Here is a 21,974-nt window from a genome sequence, read left to right on the forward strand (position 1 = left end):
ATGGAGTAAACCCCACTCCCCTCTGGTCCTCTCTCAGGTGCTGAGCTCCCTGGCAGTGGGGGTCGGTGAGATAAGAGGGGCTCCTGAGTGGCTATGAGGCCCATGGACCAGGGCTCAGCTGAGGGAGACGCAAAAGCCCAGCCTCGGAGCAACAGGAGGGCGGGGGCAGGGTGGGGGCGCCCGGGACGCCAGCTCCTACTGCCCGGCCCCTGCAGACGCCCCAGTAGAAACCGCTACACATGTGAGAGCAGCTGGTTAAGGAAAGATTGTGACAATCGTGTAAACACATCTTTGTTTTCAGTTCCCAGTAAGCACAGAGCTCTAAAAAGAAAGGCTGCTCTAGACTACAGCAATTTTCCCCCTAAAAGAATATAAAGGAAAAAGAAGCTCTTCCCAGCAGCTGTAATTGTGACATGTTTGTGTCAAGTGAATTATACCGCTGAAAATAAATCTCCCTGGAACTCACAGGAGGCTGATGGGACCCTGGCAGACATGTGGGGGTGTTCCCCAGACACATGCTGCTTCTGGGGGGGAGCCCACCCCAGACCCACTCAGCAACGGGGCACACACCCTCCATGCCCTGGGCTAAGGGCTAGAGTGGTACAGTGAGAGTTCACAGAGTTGTGCCAGCCTGCCTTGGGCTTCACCGCGGTGGGAAAGTGACCCTGGGGATGGTGGGAACCCCAACCTGGAACCTGTGGCAACAGGGATTGGTATTTGGGGGGATCTTCCTGAAGCTGAGAGCAGCTGCATGTACCCTCTGCCTCCCAGCTTTGATGTGCACCCTGCAGGGCCTGATCCGAGACCTCTGGGGGGTGGGGGGTCCCTTCACAAAACGCAGAAGGGGCTGTGGGCCCAGTTTCCTCGCTGGACAACCATGGCAAGAGGCCCCTGCCCCTCGGGGCTGACCAGCTCTAGCGGGGTGGCTGACACCTGGGAGGCAAAGCAGGAAGGTGAGGAGGGGAGTGTGTGGGGTGAAGCTGGAAAGGTGAGCAGCCTGAACACACAGAGCTTCACGTGCAGAGCCCGGACTGTGCTCTTAAGTGTGCAACCATGTGACTGGCACTTCAGGAGAGAGGGGTGAAGGGACTAAGGGGTCGTGGCCTGTGGGGAGCGGGGCCTGGAGAAGGGCTGGCATGTCTCTGATCCTGCAGAAATAGCGGAGCTGCCGGAGACCCCCAATCAGGCCTCTTTATGCCTAATTAGTGGCACGGAGCCCCTGAAGTGGAAACTGTGATCCCATCAAGTCGTCAGAAGGCTGGGTCTCGGGCACAGCACACCTGTCCCTCGGCTCCCCGGGAAGCAGCCCCAGGCCCGGTTTCACAGCCCTCCTGCACCTTTGGAAGAGGCCCCTGGTGACAGCTAAATGATGTGACATTGAGGAGGGGGGTGAGGGTGCCTGCCAGCGAGCGCATGGAGCCTGTAATTAACCAAACAGCTCACCGTTTTCAGCCAGCACAGGCTGCGTCGTAAATGAATTCACGTTATTAAGTCCTACTGAATTAATGTTTAACTGCAATAGAGTCAGAATTGAATGAGGCAATTAATCAGGACAAGGAGGGAAAGAGAGCCACATCTGTCTTGCGGGAGCTGCCTGAGCGAGGCGACCTTCACAGGGCTAGGCTGGGCGGCCCTGGAAACTGTCACCCTGGGGTGGGTGGGGGTCCAGGCAGGGAGCCCACAGAGAAGGCGACAGACCCTAGGCAAGTGTTGGGTGTGCAGGGAGCACAAGACACGGCTTTGGGGCAGATGCCTGCTCTGACGCTGTGCTGCCACCGCCGCTGTGCAGCCTTGGGCAAGTGCCATGACCTCTCTGTTCCTCAAGTATGCTTCTGGAAAACAGTCAATGGCCCACCTACAGAACTGTTGTAAGGTTTATATGAGTGAATATGTACAAAGCTCTAGGGCTGGGCACATACTCATTACTATATACAGTGAAATGCTATATTTCACCACCACCACCGTTACCATCATCACTATCACCACCACCACTCAATATAATTACTGCTGTCTTCCAAAAAGGATGAGAATGAGGGCTTCCCTCCCCTTTGGAATGGCTGAAGGCCCTAACCTAGGGAGTTTCTAGGAGGTGTCTCCCAGCCTTGGAAGTGCTGGCTCGTGTTCCTCACCATAATGGCTGGTGGCTAGACAGGGAGCCCTATTTGGCCCACATGAGAGCCCAACGTCAACCCCAACCTTCCCTGCTTGCCCCTAATTCCAATCCCACTCAGCAGGAACCACACCCCTCTACTGGCCTACCAGTTCCTCCCAGCCTAGTCAAGCCAGCAAACAACGAAGCAGTAGGGCCACTCGTCCAGGGCCATCCCCTCTGCCCATCTGTCAGTCAGCCCAGGGTTAGTCCCGAGTGCACCTCAGCTCACCCGGCGACCTCAGGCTATGTCAGCCCGAATGCCTGGGACCCAGGTGACTCTAAAGAGTGGCTGGGGGGAGGTGCCCTGCTGGGAGCTCATGACCACCCAGTGTAGGTCAGACACATGTGAGCTCAGGGTCCTGCATCACAGAGCCGCCGAGCTCAGCTCCTCCACGCCCCAGGCCACCGCGTCACTCTGCGAACAGATGTGACCTGTGATGTCTGAGGTCGTTGTGTGTCGCCCATGTTCACGGAGGTGATATAACAAGGGACACGTGGTAGCCCCCAAGCTTAACTGACAGCCTTCCCTGATCCCCATCCACGGGTGGACAGGCCTTGAGACAAGGCTTAAGAAGCCAAAAGCTAGATGAGGCTTCCGTTGTCCTAATGTTTAAAAAAGAATTGCTGCCAACATTTAAAAGTCTGGAGACTCCTCACGAAATCCTGCCTCTTACTGAGAATGGGAGCCACATGCTCAGATGACAGCTCTGCCCAGTGCTAGCGGGGCCCCACTGTGACCCCCACCCTGCCTCTCCTGACGTCGAGGGCCAGAGTGCTGGTCCTTGTCACATGCTAGGAACATGGCCACACAGAGGCTTCTAGAGCCCGATCCAGGGGCTCTGTCCTGACTCCTCCACTTAGTCATGTTGGCCACTCATTTCACTTCTTGGAGCCTCAGTCTCCTCATCTGTAGAGAAGGGGGTGAGAGGTTCCACAGTGGGGTGGGCTTGGGGTTCAACCAGTCACTGTGCTGGAGCGCTCAGAACAGCAGCTGACTGGCAGGCTGGGCTCTCTAACTGTGAGCTGCTGCCACAGCCGTATCACCTCCTTTGTTGTCACTGAATGAACTTCACCTTCATCACCTGTCAGTGTCATCACCATCGCCACGGTCGCTTTCATCATCACCGTCATCTCCATCATCACCCTTGTCACCTTCACCATCACCACAGTCTGCCCCAGCCCCTTCCTCATGTTATCCGACCAGCCCTTGGAGGCACCCGAGTCCTGCTCGGGGCCTGCACACAGACTCCCTCACCTGACAGTGACTGCTCCCCTAGGGCACCGCACAGGAGGTCTGCGGGGCTTAGCCTCCATCACCGAGTCCCTTCCAGAAATCATCACCCTCCACAAATTGACACGGTCATTCAGCAGCCACAGAGACTGGCCTTGTTCTCTCAGCGTGAACGTTAATTACCGTGTCACAGCAGCGCGAGGAAGGCTGCGGGTCTCTCACTCCTCAAACAAAGGCATGAAAAATTCATGGGCAAGAAGACCTCACTGCTGAGCCTGTGCTCCCACCAGACGTTCTAGAATCCAGGGCTGGCCCAGAGTCACCTGTGGGGACAAGTAGGGTCCCTCCATGTGCGATGGAGACAGAGGGTCTGCCCTGGGGGGAGGGTGTTTAAGGCCACCCCTAACCCAGCCTCCGTCCAGAGGTCAGAGAGGGCCGAGGGGCAGTGTGGCCTGGTGCTTGGGGAGGAGGGGAAGGTGGGCCGGGTCCCTGTCCCAGCGGCAGGGCCTATGCTGTGCAAAGGCCCCGGAGGCCCTGCCTGCAGACCTGCCAGGGGGCAGAGGGGGGCCGCACACCCCTCAGCCTGGGCTGGGCTCGCCGTGGGCACGGTCACCTGCAAAGGCCTGAGCAGCTGCCAACCGGGAAAGTCGGCAGGATCTGTGGTCTGCGTGTGAGTGGAAGGCAACAGGACCTTCTGTTGAGCCCACCCGGGTATGAGGGGAGGAAGATCTGAGCCACTGCACAGTGGTGTTGACCCCTGCCCTGGGCCGCAGCCATGAGGCTGGAGGTGTGCTGGCGGACACCTGGGAAAGCTCAGGTGACACCGGTCCTTGGTGCAGGCAGTGCTCACTGGGTGTGTTCTCGTGTATGTGCCGAGACATGGGAAGTCGTGCTCTGAGGCTTCTCAGACGTGAGCACCTGGCATCAGTCCAGTGGGCACTCTACCCGAGGGTATCTTGCCAGATGCCCCAGTGAATGCATGGCACCTGAAGAGTCAGACGACCTGCCGTGGGGCCACATGGTGCCACGTGTGTGTGGGGCCCAGGAGCAGTATCCATGTGGGCAGGACACGTCTGTCCTCAGGGCTCCTGGCCTCCTGTGGCCCTGCACATCAGCCCCAGCTTATTAAACATCCTGCTTGCTGGAGCTGCCTTGGAAGAACTGGGAGAGAAGAGCAGGCCCTCACCCTCTAGGGAGCAGAGGAACGCCACACCCACCCTGAGTGGAAATCCATCCTTCTCCGCTGATAAAGGTGGAGGTGTCACCTTCATTTTTGTTGCAAACGCTCCGCGGGGAGGCAGAACACATTCCAGCTAAGCGATTCAGCGAAAATACAGAGCCAGATGAGGAGCGTGAACCCCAGGTGGGCAGCAGCCTGGGCGGAGGCTGCGCTGTCTGGTTACCACCCAGAGTGGGCTGCAAGGCTGCTGTTCATCCTGTATGCTCACCTCCACCTTAGGAGTGAGCACTGCAGCTGAGAGTTTCAGCCAGGCTCCCCGGCCCTGTCAGAAGGAGACCCTGGGGGCTCTCGGGAGTGGGGGTGGCCAGGGCAGTGCTGGGGCCTTCGTTATCCCATCTATGGACCAGGGCAGCCGTGGTCGTCGGGTGGCCAGGTCTGAAATGCGGGGCGGTACAGCGGCGGGAGTCAGGCACACGGCTGGAGAAGGCTGCAGCCACCCATGCCCTCTGTGGTATAGGCCCACTTCATGAGATGAGAAGGCAGAGGCTCAAAGGGTAAAGGGATTTACTTCCGGCCACGTGGCCAGTGAGCAGGGGCCCAAGCTGAGTCCAAGCCCCAAAAGGCCTTGTGCCACTATCCATCCTCCCACAGGCAAGCCCTGGGGCTATGAGGTTGGCAGGAGTGGGGGCAGGAGAAAGGTAGGGGCCTAGAAGACAACAGGGCTTGGGCTGATGCTCACTGGGGTTGCTTCTCCACACTTCTCAAGTCCCCACCACAGATCCACCTGCTTACGGATGGGGAAACTGAGGCAGGGTGCCTGGAAGCCCTCCCAGGGCATGGATGGAGGGTGGGTGAGCAGGCTCCTAAAGCCATGGTCTTAACCTGGCCCATGTGGTCAGGGCCCCATGCCAGTGACTCACTCGTGGCAGCTGAGACTAGACAGAGATCCCTGTCCTGCCCCTGGCCACCTCAACCCAGGAACTCCTAATTAGACAGGAGATCTGGATGGTGGATCCTGAAAACTCTATTCTTATTTACTCAGCTAATTCACTTTTTATGACTGTTTAGGCTTCAAAGCAAAACAAAGCACTAATTACCCAATTAATGAGCAATTAAGTTACTGCATCCTAATGGCCAGGGCGCAGCTTCCTCTGTGAGCAGAGAAGGTGGGGAGGAGGCTACCGAGCAGGGATGCACTGGGGGGAAATGCCATCCGTCACAGGTAGGGGCAGCGAGGACAGAGGGGCCCAAGTCTGCCCAGGGCAGGTGCCCCTTCCATACTGCCTGCCCACCTGCCTTCCCCACGGCCCCTCGGGGCCAGGACAGCAAGCCCCACTAACCCATCCATCCAGCTGTGCCTCAGCTGATTCGGAGCTCATGGAGGGCAGTAGCAGAGTTCTGGGGCCCCAGAGGCCACCAAGCCTGGCTGAGAAGAGATGGCCACCAGGGCAGTGGGTTTCATAGGGCCTGAGGGACAAGAGGCTGGTGACCCTGCTCCTGCCTCCAGGGTCTCTTCCTGCATGTTCTCATGTGGCTGACAGCAGCCTCGGAGGGAAGCCCATGGAGACAGTACAAGGCTTGGTGGAAGCCCGGAAACATCTCAGGCCCTGAGCCTAGGATGTTGAGTGGCCAGTGTGTGGCCTGTCCTCAGAGAGCAGAGTCTGAGTGTAGCTGGTGCCTGGTGAGAGGGGAGGCCGGCACAGAAAAAGCCAATCCCCCCAACCTGGAATACAACTCTGGGCTTTGTCACGCCTGGCCGTCGTGACCCACCGGCGGCCACACCCCCTACCCCTGCCAGGCTGCCTTCCTCGCCCTTCCCTGAGCTCTGTGTGGAGCAGCACCCCACACAGCGCTAGTCCAGAGTCCGGACCTCACCCTGCAGCCAATCTTCAAACTAGTTGCTAATTTATTTAACATCAGCCTCCTTCTACTGAAACCCAAGTTCCCTTAGAACAAAGATCTCATTCCTGCAGTCCAGAGCAGGTTGGGAGTGAGCAACTGAATTAATGACTAAGGCGGGTACACACAGACTCCAGACACTGGGAGCAGGGAATGAATGAATGAATGACTCAGGTGGGTACATACAGACCCTGGACAGTGGAGGCAGGGAATGAATGAAGGAAGGAACACATGGATGATTCTGCTCTGACCACTGACCAGTCCCACTCTCCTCCTCCCCTCATGGGGCCTCCAGGGGATGGAACCCAGAGGGGGCTTTGGGTGTCACATAGAGTGGGGTTGCTGCCTGTGGTGGGGGCCAGCCCCACAACACTGCCTCGTATCTCACACAGTTCTGGAATGTTCTGTCAGACAAAGTTCCTGAAGCTGAAAACCTACTAATCACTGGAGCCTTGACTGTAACTGCTATGAAAAACACAGTTATGTTTCATTTTCTCTGGGTGCAGTTCCCACAGACTACAAGGAGAACTGGGGCATGGTCCTGTGGGTGACTTTGCCAAGAGCATGTGCTGGGAGCACCCCACAGCCTCTGCTCCAAGGACCCACGCTGGAACCTGGGCCTGGCACTCACAGCGTGAATGAGTCATTTTGCCCCATAAACTTCTTTCCCATGACTGCTCAGTGCTGCGGCCGATATCCGCCTCATTCCTAGGGCAAACGTGTATCCAAATCTCCACAGGCCTCAAGGGTCACAACCTGCTCCCACAACTGGCCGGCCACACTGTAATTACACCTGCACGCAAGCACATGCACTCACAGTGCCATATACACACACTCACCGACACACAAACACTCACATGATGGGCAGGGTCCAGTGTGTGCTGTTTCCCTGAGAAACGCCCATCCCCCAGGTAGCCCGAGAGGATGGGCCTCCCCTCAGATGGCACTCCTGGACCCTGAGCCTCAGGGGGCCCCTCTACATCCTCTCCCCTCCTCTGTCATCCCCTTCATGCACCCGCTTCCCTTCTTGCCCATCGGCGCCTCCCTCCATGGCACCTATGAGAGCGGGCATCTCTGGGTTCTCTTCAATCCTCTGACCTTGGGTCCTGGAGTGGCAGGTGACCCACAGTGAGGGGGCCACAAAGACTTGGGGACAGCCAATAGTCGCCACTTTAGGACTTACTTTCCAACCACTCCCAGCCCCGCCCGAGCTGGAGGGGGACAGATGGCATCCCTCAGAAGACCCCGCAGCCCTGGGCTCCACCTCAGGGGCCTTTCCAGGGCCTGGGTCCAGTCCTTCCCGCACACCGCGGACACTGTGTCACACCAAGCCGGCTTTCCCTTTGCTCGATCAGCCCTTGCTGGGCTGGAATAATGAATGAGCCCCTGTCAGGAATGAATAAAAGATGGCCCCCGGCCCTGCCACCCGCCGCTGACCTTTCTGGAGTCGACTGTATTAATATATTCTCCTGTTGTCAGACTCAAAGCACTAACTGCCTTATGAATTATTTATCAACAGAAAAAGTCTTAACCAGAACGGTGTTAACATGAATCCCTAACCTTCAGGGTCCCAGCAGCCCCGCCTGTTCTGCATAATTGAATTTCAGCTCCCAGCGGCCTGGCCAGGCCCGTCACCCACCCGCTCCCCAGAATGACTGTCCCTCCAGCCATGGTTCCTGACACATGTGGCCACAGCCTTGAGGGGTCCCGCAGGCTTGCCCAGAGCGTCTGTGTCCAGCCTCCTGGGACAGGCCCTGACTGGACTGGAATCCTTCAGGTCATGCTATCTGAAGGGGCAAGGGCAGCTGGGGCCTCCAGGAGACCTGAACTGCTCTGTGCTAATCTGAGGGGCTGGGATCTGCCTGCACCCCAGGCTGGGCCAGGAGAGGAATGTACCCATCCCCACCCCCCCATACCCCTCCACCGCTACAGCTGCCCTGGAGGGTGGCAACAGCCGAGGTAGGGGTGGGAGAGGTGAGTCCAGGGGCAGAAGCTGTCTCCTGACTGGTCGGGGAGGAAGCTGGCGAAGACCCAGCACGGTAAGGGGGCTGTGGTGGCCCCCACAAGCTCTCTCAGAGTTCACTGTAGAGCGACCCTGCTGTCCACAGCTTGGCCTCTCACTCCCTAACAAGCTGTCCTCTAGAGAATTCCAGAGCCACACACTCCTGAATGCTCGGCCCTCAGAAACTGTTAGGATGAATGCAGGTGTCCTAAGTAACTAAGTCAGTGCAATTGGTCACTTAACAACCGATGGTTAACCAGCCTGAAGCTTCAGGCCCCCAGCTTGAGCAGAGGGCCTCCCAGCTCCAGTCTGCCTGGCTGACTGCTCTCTAAAGCTCCCATGGGGTGCCTCGCCCAGAGGAGTGCCAACGTCAGATGGCTTGGGTGGCTGGGACCAGCCTGCTGAAGCTGTGGGTTGGCAGGCCCCTCCCCTCTTCCTCTCGGGGCCCTGGCATGCCTGCACCCCACCACGCATTTGCCCTTGGCCTGACTTCCCTGCTGCCCCTGACCGCTGGCACAGCTGTCCGCAGAAACCCCGGCAGTGCCCAGCACTCTTGAGAAGCACCCACTGCATCCACCAACTCCCCATCAGAGCAGGGACCCCAGGACTTGCTCTGCTGTGCCCCCAGTGGAACAGAGGCCACAGGCCTCAGTGATGCCCTGGACAGACACGTGGAATGTGACACTGGCCTGCCCCACAGCACAGAGAGTAACAGTGGGAGCCTGGCAGGCTCGTTTATTCTCCCCACAGCCCTGTGGGTTGGGTACCGTGGCTCCTCCCTCTTACAGATCAGACGACTGGGGAACTGGGTGGCACCCAGTGGCGGCTTCCCCTCCTTTCCTGACCCAAGATGCTGCTCAGCCCTGCCCAGTGGGCCCCTCATCCCCTGGGGCTTTGCAGAGCCTTGGACCTGTGGTGCAGCTGCCCAGTGGGCAGGGGCTAGCTAGTGCCTCTGGCTCCGCCATCCCTGCCCCTCCCCTGCTCATGTGACACCTGGGGGCCACGCATGACCTTCGGAGGCTTTGGTGTGTTCCTGATAGAGCAGAGTCAGGAGTCAGAAAATTCACTAACCCAGAGGGCTGAGCCAGCCTGCTGGGACAAGCGCCCGGAGTCCAAGCGGCGGGGTGCCCAGGGCTCACAGGGGCAAGTGGCTGTCCAGGTCTGCGCCAGCCCAACCTGTGACATGTGTGGGCACTTGGATGGCCTCCCCCCAGCACATGCTGGGGTGCTATCTCATGAGAGGGAAAGCGGAACACAGGAGCAGGTCGGGGACCCCCAGGGAGCACAGGACGCATCTTTCTCCCACCCTAGCGTCCAGCAGGACATAAGGTAGCCACCAGAAGTTTCCTGGCCAGGAAGGTGGGTCCTCAGGACCCCTGGAATTCAGATGCTAGAGCCCTGAGGGGGATGGCGTGCTGCCCTGGCCTGCCTGGTGCTCACCCCGCCCTGGCCAGGCTGACCTCTGTGGGACAGCAGAGGAAGTGCCAAGGACCCAGTTGCCTGCAGAGGATGGCCACAGAGGGGCCCAGAGCATGCATACATGACAGCCCCAGCAGGCAGAGCTGTCAGACACCTGCAGCACCACTCGGAACCGCTCATACCAAGTCCCAAGTCCTTGAGTTCTTCTGCCTCTTTACCAGCACCTCACTAAATCTAGCACCCATCCCTCCCTACCAGCACCCCTCTGCCTGCACCACCACCGTCTTACAGCACTGTGCAGGCCACCTGCTCACCTTCTGTTCAGTCACTAAGTCGTGTCTGACTCTGCTACGTCATGGACTGCATTACACTAGGCTTCCCTGTCTTCCACTATCTCCCCACGTTTGCTCAAATTCATGTCCACTGGGTTGGTGATGTTATCTAACCATCTCATCCTCTGTTGACCCCTTCTCCTGCCCTCCATCTTTTCCAGCATTAGGGTCTTTTCCAATGAGTCGGCTCTTCACATCAGGTGGCCAAAGTATTGGCACTTCAGCTTGAGCATCTGTCCTTCCCAATGAAGATTCGGGGTTGATTTCCTTTGGGACTGACTGCTTTGATCTCCTTGCAGGTCTATTTATCTTATTCTCCCTTTAGGAAGAACCTGCTGCCCAGTTGCCTGGAGAGCCCCCCACTGCGCAGAGCCTGCCCACAGGAAGCTGAACAGAGGCCCCCAAGGCCACACTCTTTCTGCTGCCACAGGACTAGACAGATGAGTGGGTGTGTGGACAGTGGCTCCTCTGACAAGAGGCAGGCCAGACACGGGCTGGGGGTGCACCACAGGTGAGGACACTGCCCACCCCACTCCAGCCGTCCCTGGTGGCCTCTGAGCAGCAGCCACTTCCCAGCAGTGGCTGAAGGGCTGTCCTGTGCTCAGAGGCGAGAGGAGCATTCAGCTCCCAACTCTGGGGAGAGCCTGACGGGCTTTTATTGCTTTTGTACAAATTACGGCTGCTCGGAAGTGGCCCAAGGAGCAGGGTAATGGATGTCATAAACCTGCCTCGTAAAGACGGAGCCTGCACTACATGGCTGTGTGCGGGGTGGGTTAGGGGAGGCCCGCGCTGGCCAGAGCAAGCTCTGCTGTCAGGGGGGCTGAACTGTTCCTGGGTGGGCATGGGGCAGGCAGGTCTCAAGGTGGCTCAGGGGCCCCCCGGGCACATGTCCACCAGCCTTCCTGCCCTTGGACGCTCACTAGAGCCGAGTCCCCCACGTGCTGTGCCTCCTCTTCAACCACAATTGCCCCTGGCTCATGGAGCAAAGCTGGCAAGTGACCCACATGCGGCCGACCAGGTACCCCATCCCCAGGAGTCTCCCTGCCTGCCCTCCCAAGCCCCAGCGCCTCGGTTCCCAGAAGGCAAGACTGTGCCCCTTCTGCCAGTGGGTGAGGGTGGCGGGGTAAGAAACCAGATCCAAGAGCCACAGCTACCATTTCCAGTGCATGCACACACGTGTCAACACACACGGGCACTCAGAGCCCATGAGACACACAGCCCTGCTGTTGTGGTGAGAGCTTGACTGGCCTCATCCATCACCACACTGGACAGGGCCTGGCCACCGCAGGTGCTCGGCAGATGTGTGTGGGCTGCTGCAAGCTGTTACACACATGTGTGCATGCTTGTCTTCCCCAGTAGCAGCTGCTGTGCCCCACCGAGTGTGACAGGCCCTGTCAGGACCGGCAGGGGCTCCGGGTGGTGGCCTGTACCTCAGGCTGCCATGCACCTGTACCCCTCTCACGAGTTGCTGACACCCCTCCTACAGACAGGAGGGGTCCACAGCCTCTCCCCATGAATAGAGGTGGGGAGGCTGTGATAACAGAGCACCAGGAAGCCATGCCACACCACTGCTACTGCTTCCTCCTGGCTCTCGGGACCCTGGTAACCCGCCGCCATGCTGTAAGGAAGCCCAACCAGCCCGTGGAGGTAGGCCCCGTGTCGTGGGAACAGAGGCCGCTGACCATGAGCTGGTATCAAGCTCCAGACGTCAAGAGCCTTTCATGACCCCACCCCCCAGATGTCTAGGTGTTTCTGAAATGAGCGCCCACCCCTCCTAGACTTCCTCAGCAACTGCTTGTCTGGCACAGCAGCAGCCTGGGCCCCGCCAGCCCTCATGTCAGCTTTGCCTGGGCCACGCCAGCAGCTAGCTTCCACTCTGTCCAACTGCCCAGGCTCCCAGGGGAAGGGACTGGCCAGGGGTGTGCTAGGCTGCATTAGGCTCTCATGGCCCTGAGAAAAGATGAAACTCAACTGTGCCAGGAGCCCAAAGTGTGCCTGCCTGAGACTGGGGATGGGAGGTGCTGCAAGGGGAGGTAATGGGAGATTAGCAGGCTCTCTGGGAAATTAGCTGTCAGCAGCCCAACCAACAAGCCAAATTTCCAGAAATCCCCTGAAGGCAATCAAGTCAATCAGCTAATTATGCCTCGTGTGTTTGTATGTGTGTGGGCGGGGCTACCCTGGCAGTTTGGCAGGTGGGGCCCCACCCGACTCTGGTGAGCACCCTGGGCCCTTCGCACCTGGTGTGGAAGCTGCCTCCTGCCACCTCCAGGCTGCCTGGCTGGGGTGTAGGCGGGCGCTCCCTTCTCCTGATCCCACCGCGGCTCTGCTTGGAACCCACAGTTAGAGCCTCACATCCCAGCCCGCCCTCCTGCTGTTCCTGACGGTGGTACCTCCTCCCACCGCAGGGCCTTTGCCCGGCTGCTCCCCAGCCCTGTGTCAGGACGGGGTTGGGAGGTCTTCTTGCCAGGCTACTCAAACTTCTCCATAGCACTCACCACCTCCCCGGGGACAGGGACACTGGCTGTTTGGTTCCTTCCAGTGGTGGTGATACTCAGTAAATGTTTGTCGAGGGGAGGAGGGACCTGGAGGTGAGAGCTGTACCCCAGCCCAGGGAGGGTGGGAGGACGGCAGCTCAGGCTGAGATCGGCTGGTGAGGGCGGGAGAGGAGCCTGGAGGCCAGCGGCTGGCTGCATTCTGGTGCCGCGAGCTGCAGGGGGCAGGCTTCCTTCAGAGGGTGACAGAGAGGGGCCTGAGCAGGGGACTGGATGGGAGGAATTGGTGGGGAAAGCCAGGGTGAACTGGGAGTGTGGCCCTGAGCGGAGGCCCCTCCCAACAGTGGGGGCTGCAGCGGGTTCTCTGCCCCCTCCCTGACCACACCCACCCTGAGGACACCTGCCAGGACACCGGATCACCGGGGTCCAAGGCCCTGTCCCCAGGCTACACACTCAGGGTGGGGGCAGGGCAGCCTCCTGCCTGTGAGGCGTCTAGGTCCTCATTTCTCTTTAATAAAGGAAACTCCCAAGTCCCCTGCTTCGGCCGGAGATGATGGATCCTTGTGTCCTTGGCTGCAAGCAGTCAAATTAAGAAAATTACTTTCTAACTAATTTTATGGCACTAACGAACCTCTGGCGGCGTGCTGGGGACGCTGCACCAAGCTTTCGGGACATAACATTGTTGAGGACGGGCAATAATTGGGGATTTGCTGGGGATAAATCTTGGCAAATTAAACTTCTAAGTACAGTCTATAATCCAGGTCAGACAACAAATGCCCTGTGTCACCTAGCAAGGGGATGCTGTGGGGAGAGGCAAGGACAAGCGTGACCCCTCCTGAGCCTGAGGCCCTAAATGCAGACACACAAACAGCAAGGTGTGTGCAAACATATACACCTACGCATAATGACACATGGCTACAGGTCACACACATACTGCATGACCACAGTCATACATATGGGCACATCGGCGCCATGTCCAGACACAGGCTCCCAGATGGACACTTACATGCAGTGTGGCACACACACACACACACCTGCTGCATCCATAGACACACATGGGCGCCTCCAGACTCTTGAGAGGACAAGACACAGACTCACACAGAAATGGCCACAGAGAAACATGGAATGCTTCCAGGTGCAGCTGGGGAGCCCTGCCACTGCCACACAGAGATACCACCTCATGGGCACATGGGAGAGATAGACACATGTGAACATACAGGGTTACACAACACACACTTCCCTTGCACTGAGAGTCATACACAAACAGGGCTCTCAGCCTGAGTGTCACCCTTGTGCCAGAGGGCTCCATGGTGAACTCTGGATCTAGAGGCAGGGTCCCAGCCGGCCTCCAAGCCTCACCCTCCGGCTCCCGGCAGGGTCACCTGCCAGCCCCCAGCCTCGGCCTGCTGGGCAAGGGTCCTCTAAGCCCCGGCCTACTCCTCCAGCCTCAGGGGAGGCTGCCACCATGCCAACTGGACAAAAGGGCCAGCAGGGTTGACCATACAAGCCCTGCAGTGCTGCCCAGCACACCTCAGGGACCTGTGGGCACACTTGCTCACGCCAGGGCCTGGTGCACACACACCAGTGTGTCTGCAGACATGGTTCAGGAACCCCCAGGGCTGAGCAGCAGGCTGGGCCGCTGACCCCCCACCATCTGTCACTCATGTGCAGCCTCAGTGGGGGCTAAGCTGCAAGCAGTTGGCATGTTAATTACAACTTCTTCTCCAGGAAACATTCAAAGCAGCATTTTGCAGAGAAGACCACAAATGACACAAGGTGGTTTGGAAGCAGAGGGCTGCCCAGAGGCTCTGGCAGGGAGACCCCAGCAGCCCGCAGGCATCTCAGGAGGCTCCACATGGAGCATCTCTGGGCCCAGCCTCTCGGGGCTCCCAACCCTCCAGGACAGGTGCAGGCCGGTGGGCGTTCTGCGTCTTGCCCCCAACTCTCCCCATCACTGCCCCAGGTTGCCCTGGTGCCAACCTGGACCATATGGCACCTCCCAGAGTGCAGGTCCTGTCCAGGCCTGGCCGACCACCCCCATCAACATGGTCAGGAGCGGTTGGCGCATCAAGACCACCCAGGCCCATGGGAGGAAGGAGCAGCCTGGGGCCGCCAACCATGACTCCAACAACAGATGAGAGCACAAAGGCTGCCCGAGGAGGGCAGAGGCCTTCCCAGGAAAGCACCCCTTGGGTGGCACCTGGGACCACTGCCCAGAAGTGTACAGCAGCCCCGGTCAGAGGCTCAAAGATGCTACAGCCTGGCCCAGGATTTGAGGCAGAAGGCAGAGCTGCCTGGGCTGGCAGACCTGGGGATCGCGGACCTGGGGGAGGGGAGGGCCAGGGACCCTCGGCTGTCCCTGCCACCCGGGGAATTAATGGGTTAATTACACACCCTATAAAAAGCCGCTGTGATTTAGAGAGCCTGCCTGTCAGACCCTGGAACTCTGGAACTCGCAGTTAATCAGGAGCTGCAGGATGAGGCGGGCGGAGCCCAGGCCCCTGCCCTCCAATGAGCCGAAACGGCCGTAAATTTGCAGAAACGGCTTTTATGGAGCTCTGGGTTTTATGGTGTCATTAACGGGCCTCCTGATACTTAAGGGGAAATGAAATAAAGTCGTGGGGAGGGGGCTGGGGGATGGGGAGGGTGGCCCCCGCCATGGCCGGAGTATCAAGTGGCAGCAGGCCGGCCCCCCTCCTGCCCCTGGGCCCCTGATGACAGCTAAGAGCAGGGGCCTCACACCCCTGTCCAGCCTCTTTGGCCGGGCCAAGCACAGCTGGGGAGAGGGTGTCAGGGCACGGGGGCAGGGGGCGGGGCGGGGAGGGCATACGCTGCAATTGCTCCACGTGCAGGAACCTCAACACCAAACGCTGCCCCACAGGACCCAGGGTGTCCAGCCCACTGCCCACTCCTCTGCAGGGCAGGACCCGGAGTCCTACTCCCTCTGAATCTCTGCCCACTCTGGCTCATCCCCATCCTGTTCAAACTCCATTTCGAGCCTAGGGGCAGCATTCAGTACAGTCGGGGCTCCCGTGGGTCGAGGATCGGGGTTAGTGTGTGGGGAGCAGACAGCAGAAGGAGGGTGGGAGACTTACGGAGTAACCTCTGCCTGAGACTGCCTGCGCCGAGCTCTGCAGGGAAGGAAGAAGGACAGTCAGGAACCGGTTGCAGCCCCAGATGGCCACCCTCTCCCTTGAGGACCTGAGCAGGCAGAGCCCATCCTGGGTCTTTGCTGGAACCCCCCAGGCTGGGGCCACACTGATCAGCCTGTGGCAGGGCTCAAGGACCCACAGAGGAACCTTCCACCCCCAGACCTGGAGGTATGGTCCAGCCCAGCAAAGTCTCCAGGCAGAGAGGCGGCAAAGCCCCCACATTCCCCAGGGGTGGGCTCAGCCCCTCCCAGAGGATGCTCCCCACCTCTCCCATGTGGGGTTCTGGGCCAGGGGATAACCCCTCTCTGTGCTCAGGTCGGCTTTTCCCTCACCACCCACCAGCCTCCCAGGGTCACTGGGTCCAGCGGGAAAGTCTGGGAGGTTTCCTTGAGAAGGAGCTGGGCAGGTAATCCTGGGGTCTCAGATGTCAGATGGGGGTGGGGGGGTAAGCTGTGGCCTAGAGGCCAACAGTCACCCCAGAGGTCCCGTGAGGGTGATCAAATGCTCAAATGGGCAGTTAGGATCTGACGGGAGAAACCAGTTAGGTTCACTTCACCAGCTCCTCAGGGCAGGCGGTGGTCACCAGGGTTAAGCCCCAAGGCCCAGGGAGATAGGACGTGATGACCCGGCAGGTGGGGGTTGGGGGGGGGGTGTTCACACGGCCGGCGAGGGCAAGCTTGTCTGAGGTGTGTGGGACTCATGGACCTGGGGCCAGACCAACTGAGGTCCAGATGCCAAGATTCTTCCGAAGGATGGGTGACCACTGCAGCCTGGACCACTCTGCTCAGCTCAGCTGGGGCCAGGGGACCCCTCCCCTCCCCAGGCAGACCCTGGCCGGGCCCCAGGCCAGTTCCTGGGGGTCTGCCAGGCCAAGCGTGTGTGTGTGTGTGTCTGTGTGTGTGTGGCGGGGGGGGGGGGTCCCTCACCCCCTGGGGTAGCTCAGGCACCAAGCCCTGCCTCTGGGGGTGGGGGGGTCTGGTGCCATAATTGCCCCCAGGCTTGCACACTCACACCGCCTGTGCTGTGCCTACAATCCGCCTGCTCCCATCCTGGCCAGCAATTAGAGGAGTTCGAACTAGGGCAGCCCCCGTGGCCCCAGACAATTACCAGCCTATTTTCCTATCTTGTGGCAACAAGATCGGAGCCGGGCAATTAGGCCCCCCTCCTGGCCTCCTGCGCCGGCCCTCCCCCAGCCCCCATTTAAATGATAATGAGAGACGACTCGTTCCATTTAGCCCTGCAGAAAACCCATCTCCGCTAGGCCGCCACTCCTGCAGCTGGGGGTCAAGAAGACAAAGGCCTCTTCCAGGAGCGCTGCCTCCCATGGCGGGGGGCTCTTCCGCCTGAGTCCTCATCGCCCCCTCAACCCAGGGCCCCTCAACCCCCACTCCCAGCCCTTGCAACACCTGCCCCATCCCCCTTCTCCAAGGTCTAGGGAGACCCAGCAGCCCTGGAGGAATATCCTGCACCCCCATTGCTGGCCACGTCCCAGTGGGTGCCCTTGTGTGTTGCCTGGGTCATCCCCAAACTGGGTCCTAAGACCCCCTCTCCCCTGCCCCCTGGGACCTGAGCTCAAGGACCTTTTAGACAGGACACACCGAAAGGAGTCCCCAGACCCAGGCCAGCTTGTGCCTCAGAGGGGCACCCTCCTCTCCGCGTGGCCCCCAGTGGCAGAGACCTGGACTGCTGGATGCCCTGTGCTGCTGCCAGCTAGAGAAGACAGGCAGGTCCGCCTGGGCAGGCAGGAGTGTTTGCAGCTCATCGGGCCAGAAACGTACCCCCTGCCTCCACCCTTCTTTAGACACATCTGTGGGAGCTGTCTGGCATCCATAGCCCTGCCCACCGCCAGCTGGGCACCGACCCCGAGCCTACCCCCAGCTGGACATAGGGACTGCACCCCAGCATGGTCGCCTCCACTCACCCCTGCCCGTGCCTAATGGTTGGTTCTCATTTAAATCCCTCCTGATGGGGAAGCCCCAATTAGTAGACAGTTATGTTTTAAAGAAAGCAAATGCTAATTGTGAGCATAAAACCCTGGATTGAGACTCTGGGCCCCTAAGCAAACGGCTTGCAGTGTCCGCTGAAGGTTGGAGGCTGGCCGGGCGTCACCCCAGGGACTCGAAAGTGTTCCCGCGAGCAGCTGGGGTACTCACATCACTGAGTTGGTCCCGAGAACTGCTCCTCCGGGAGCTGGTGGCTTCTCGGAAGCTGTCGCCGTCACTGTTGTGGTCGCCCACTCTGGACACTGCGACCTTCATCTGGGGACAGGGAGAGATGAGAGACCGACTCAGCACACACACCCTGCAGGGTGGGGCTGGGGCACAGCCAGGCTCAGGCTCCTCCCTAACCCCACCCAGTCCCTCTGGGCTGAAACCCGGGGAGGGGGGCGGCAGGGCACAGCCAACCACTGACAACCCAGTAAGTACTTTCCATTCCTACCCAGAACAGGAAAGAAGAGCCCAGAGAGCAAAGGATAAGCACTCAACGGCCTAAACTACTGTCAGCTCTGTCCTTTCCTCTGGCCAGCTGGCAACTAAAGACTCCTGGATGGGGAGCGGGCCAGTGGGAGGCCCCGGCCTTTCCCACTCCACCAGGGGCCCATGATCAGGTGTCAAGACAGGCCTGCCTGTGGCAATTCACCTCCATTCCCTGCAGGTGCACCACTCCTGGGCCCCCTTCAGTCCTCAGCACAACCCACATCAGGGCTGTAAGGTCTGCAGAGTTGGGTGTGGACCAGCCACTCCCCTCTGCGTGTCCTAGGGTCATTACTCAACCTCTCTGTGCCTCAGTTCTGTCATATGCAGAACGAAGCAAGTAGTACCCACTGGAACAGCTGCTGCTGGGTCAAAGTATCTGCCGGACTCTCTGTAGACCCGGCAGGCCCTCAGCTCCTTGCTCCTCACACAAAAGCCCTGGTTGGCCGCTCTGTGCCCACTTTACAGAGGAGGAAATCAAGGAGGGAGTTGATAAACCACTAGGGAGGTTAAGTGACAGTGTGGAAAGTGGACCCAGAAACCTGCCTGCGTTCTTTTTACTTGGAAATAGTTTCAAACCTCACCAAGCTGCAGGGTAGGAACATCCATCACAGCCCCTGACCCTTGACCTCTGGGCCCAGGAAGTCACCATCCCAATCGTGCCAGCATCCATCCAGGTCTTGTCAGCTTCCAGCTGCCCTCCTGGACTCTCTGGCAGGACCCACAGAGCTCGGCTGACCCGCCACCTCCAGGTGGCTCCAGCTTCTTGGTTCTGGAACATTCCCACGGTTTTGTCTGAACGTGCACTGACAGCCCAAACCTTCAACTGTTTGGGCTGTATATCAGAGGTTTCCTAGCAACAGACAGAGGCCGCGGCTCCCAGCCAGCACACTGCCTAACACCCAATGACCCCTGCTCCAGGCGCTGCCGACGTGCCTGCGGGGCAGCGTGTGGCCTCCTGTCCACCCCCCAGGCCTCCCCGCCCAGCGCATATGCTCTCAGAGCTCAGGCGTGCTCAGAACCTGCGCCACAACCAGGGGCAGGGAGGCCCAGTCCTTTGCATCCAGGCATTTTGTCGTAAGCATCCTTCAGCCCTGGAGACCTCAGCTAGGGTGGAAAGTCTGGTGCACCAGCTGTGCTCTGGAATATTCTCAAGTCCCCAGGAAATCCCCTCAAGGCCTGAGCCCTTCTTCCTGTGGACCCAATGGTAGGCTCCCTCTCTTGAGGCTGCCCCTCAGAGCCCCTGCTCTCCAGGGCCAACCTAAGCCCTAGATGGGGTCCAAGCTCCCATAGCCACAGGCCCCTGCACAGTGTGGCTAGCAGAGTGTCATCACAAAACATAACTGCCATTCATCCACAGCCCAGGCCTGGGTGCAAGGACCCAGGGGAGGGCCCCCTTCTGGGGAAGCATGAACAGCGAGGGGGAAGCCCAGCCCTCAGGAATACCCTCCCATCCTACGGCAGGCCCAGGGAGGGGCCCCAGTCTCAGCCCAGGCGAAACTCCCCCATTGTGAGCCCACAGGTCTCTGGCCTCACTAGCTCCATCCTGCATAGTTGAGTGGTGAATGCACAGACCCTGGGCCAGTCCTGGCTCTCTGACTGTCCTTGAGCCTCAGTTTCCTCATCTGTGAAGTAGGGGTGTTGACAGGGCCCTTCACAGGCTCTATGGGGGTAAGAAGTTCTGTTTGTGAGCCTGAACCCTCTCTAGCACCAATAAGCCACCAGGTGTCACTGTTGTCACCAGTTGGAGACAGGTCTTTCTTGCCTCTGGACTCCATGACAGGTCTCCCCAAAAGGAGTGAATATGGGGTCCGGGGGAACTTCCTTACTGCCTTGCTGGCAAGGAGCCTCTGCAAGAAAACAAATGCCCTCATCCAGTGGTTTTCAAAGTGGGGTCCCTGGACATGCAGCATCAGCACCTGGGAGCTTGGCAGGAATACAAATGAGCACTTCCAGGCCCCACTACAGACTCGCTGTGTCATCAGGTCCTCTGGGGGATCCTGGTAAGGCTCTAGTTGAGACTCTTGGTTTTGACCTTCAGTAATCACCCCCATGAACCCCCCCTCACTGTTGGGGGACAGTATTTCAGGTTGGGCTTGGAGCAGGGTCCCTGCCCATGAAGAAGGCTGGACCCAGAGACACTACAAGGACAGAACAGGCCTGGCGCAGTTGTGCAGACTGCTCACTGTACAAGGACACCCGGCAAAGGGGGAGGGGAAGCGGGGGCTGAAGAATAACCCCACACAGCTGAAAGGTGAGAAGGGAGGATACCACATTCCACTTCATTCAGTCACACAAGTGGTCTCCTCTCTCAGCTGGACCCCAGAGAGGATTCCTTATCTTGACTCTTCGGTGATGCCCCACAGGGGGAGGACAGGCTGGGGTCTGTCATCCTCCTCAGGCAGTGGGTTTCAGCTCTGAAAGCCCCGTTTCCCAGAAAATCCCATAAAACTCAGTACTGTGCCCTGGGAACCATCCCAACCCTGGATGCACTGGGATGGCTGGTCACCTTCTCTTCCTTAGCCAGCCCCAAGCTGGACTCTGGCTGTCCTGTAGCCCCAACTGCCTCCTAGTGGCTCAGAAATGCTGCTGGCCAGCTATGCCAGAAGGCCAGGGATGCCATGCCTCCATTTTTAGCTGGAGAGATCAGATTCTGATCTGGGCCCTGATTGTCCCAGGAGGGCAGCTGGGAGCCTTGTGGTCTATCTGGGCCTTGTGGTCTATCCCTATGCCCACCCAACCATCCTTTATCCATCCATCCATCCTTTATCCACCCATTCATCCTTTATCCATCCATCCACCCTTCTACCCATCTACTTGTTCACTTAACCACCCATCTGCCCACCATCCATCCATTCATCCATCCATCCACCTATCCATCTTCCCATCCATTCACCACCCATCATCCACCTACCCATCCAAGGCTTACTGAATGCCTGCCTATGAACCGGCCCTATTCTGGGCAATGAACATAAACAGACCCAAGTCCCCACCCTCCTGAAGCCTACAAAGAGGCCAGCACATGGAGCGTGTGGTTGGCAGACGGCCACAGGTGCTCTGGAAGGACAACAGCAGAGAAGAGCAAAGAAGGGGTCGCCAGGGAGGGGTCTCACTGAGAAGGTGACACTTCTGAAAGGTGATGAGGCAGGTCATGAGGCTATTGGGAAGGGTCGGGGGATGGCACTGCCGGAGCAACGAGGCTCCCTGGGGAAGAGGAGAGCCCTAATAAGCACTGGCAGTTTCTGCAAGTTGTGCAAAATTCCTGAACACGTAACAGTTGGCTCGTGCAAGGTGGCATACCACAAAAACATTTCCTCAGACTGGTGGGGGCAGGACTCCCCTTGAGACTGGTGGAAATATGGAAATAGGGCCCTGCTCTCCACCAGGCAGGGTCAGGACACAGCCCTCAGAAGGGCAGGGAGAGGACCTCCCCTTAGATCAGCATGGCTGGGGCACTGCCATTGGAGCAGCAAGGTGAGGGACACCACCCTCAGACTGAGGCACCCCAGAAGCACCTGGGGCCCTAGGCTTTCTGGCAGTGACAGGGAACCCTTTCCTGCTACCCTTCCTGGGCAAGGCAACTCCCTAACCAGGTTCTGCAGCAATTCCGGGAGGAAGTGTCACCTCCCAGGCGGGCTGCC

General features: G+C 59.0%; 1 protein-coding gene across 22 annotated transcripts in view; it reads right to left on the reverse strand.

The window, feature by feature from the left end:
• The window catches only part of FBRSL1 (fibrosin like 1), an 84,210-nt gene that overhangs the window by 32,996 nt on the left and 29,240 nt on the right, over positions 1-21,974 (reverse strand). For all 22 annotated transcript variants that reach the window (XM_061384428.1, XM_061384444.1, XM_061384443.1 and 19 more), the window contains 2 exons: positions 18,013-18,117; positions 15,803-15,838 (listed from right to left, as the gene is read on the reverse strand). In XM_061384428.1, coding sequence (XP_061240412.1) covers positions 15,803-15,838; positions 18,013-18,117 — 141 coding nt within the window. The remainder of the gene's footprint in view (positions 1-15,802; positions 15,839-18,012; positions 18,118-21,974) is intronic.

The sequence above is a fragment of the Bos javanicus genome, chromosome 17 (assembly GCF_032452875.1).
Source record: "Bos javanicus breed banteng chromosome 17, ARS-OSU_banteng_1.0, whole genome shotgun sequence".
NCBI classification, from domain to species: domain Eukaryota; kingdom Metazoa; phylum Chordata; class Mammalia; order Artiodactyla; family Bovidae; genus Bos; species Bos javanicus.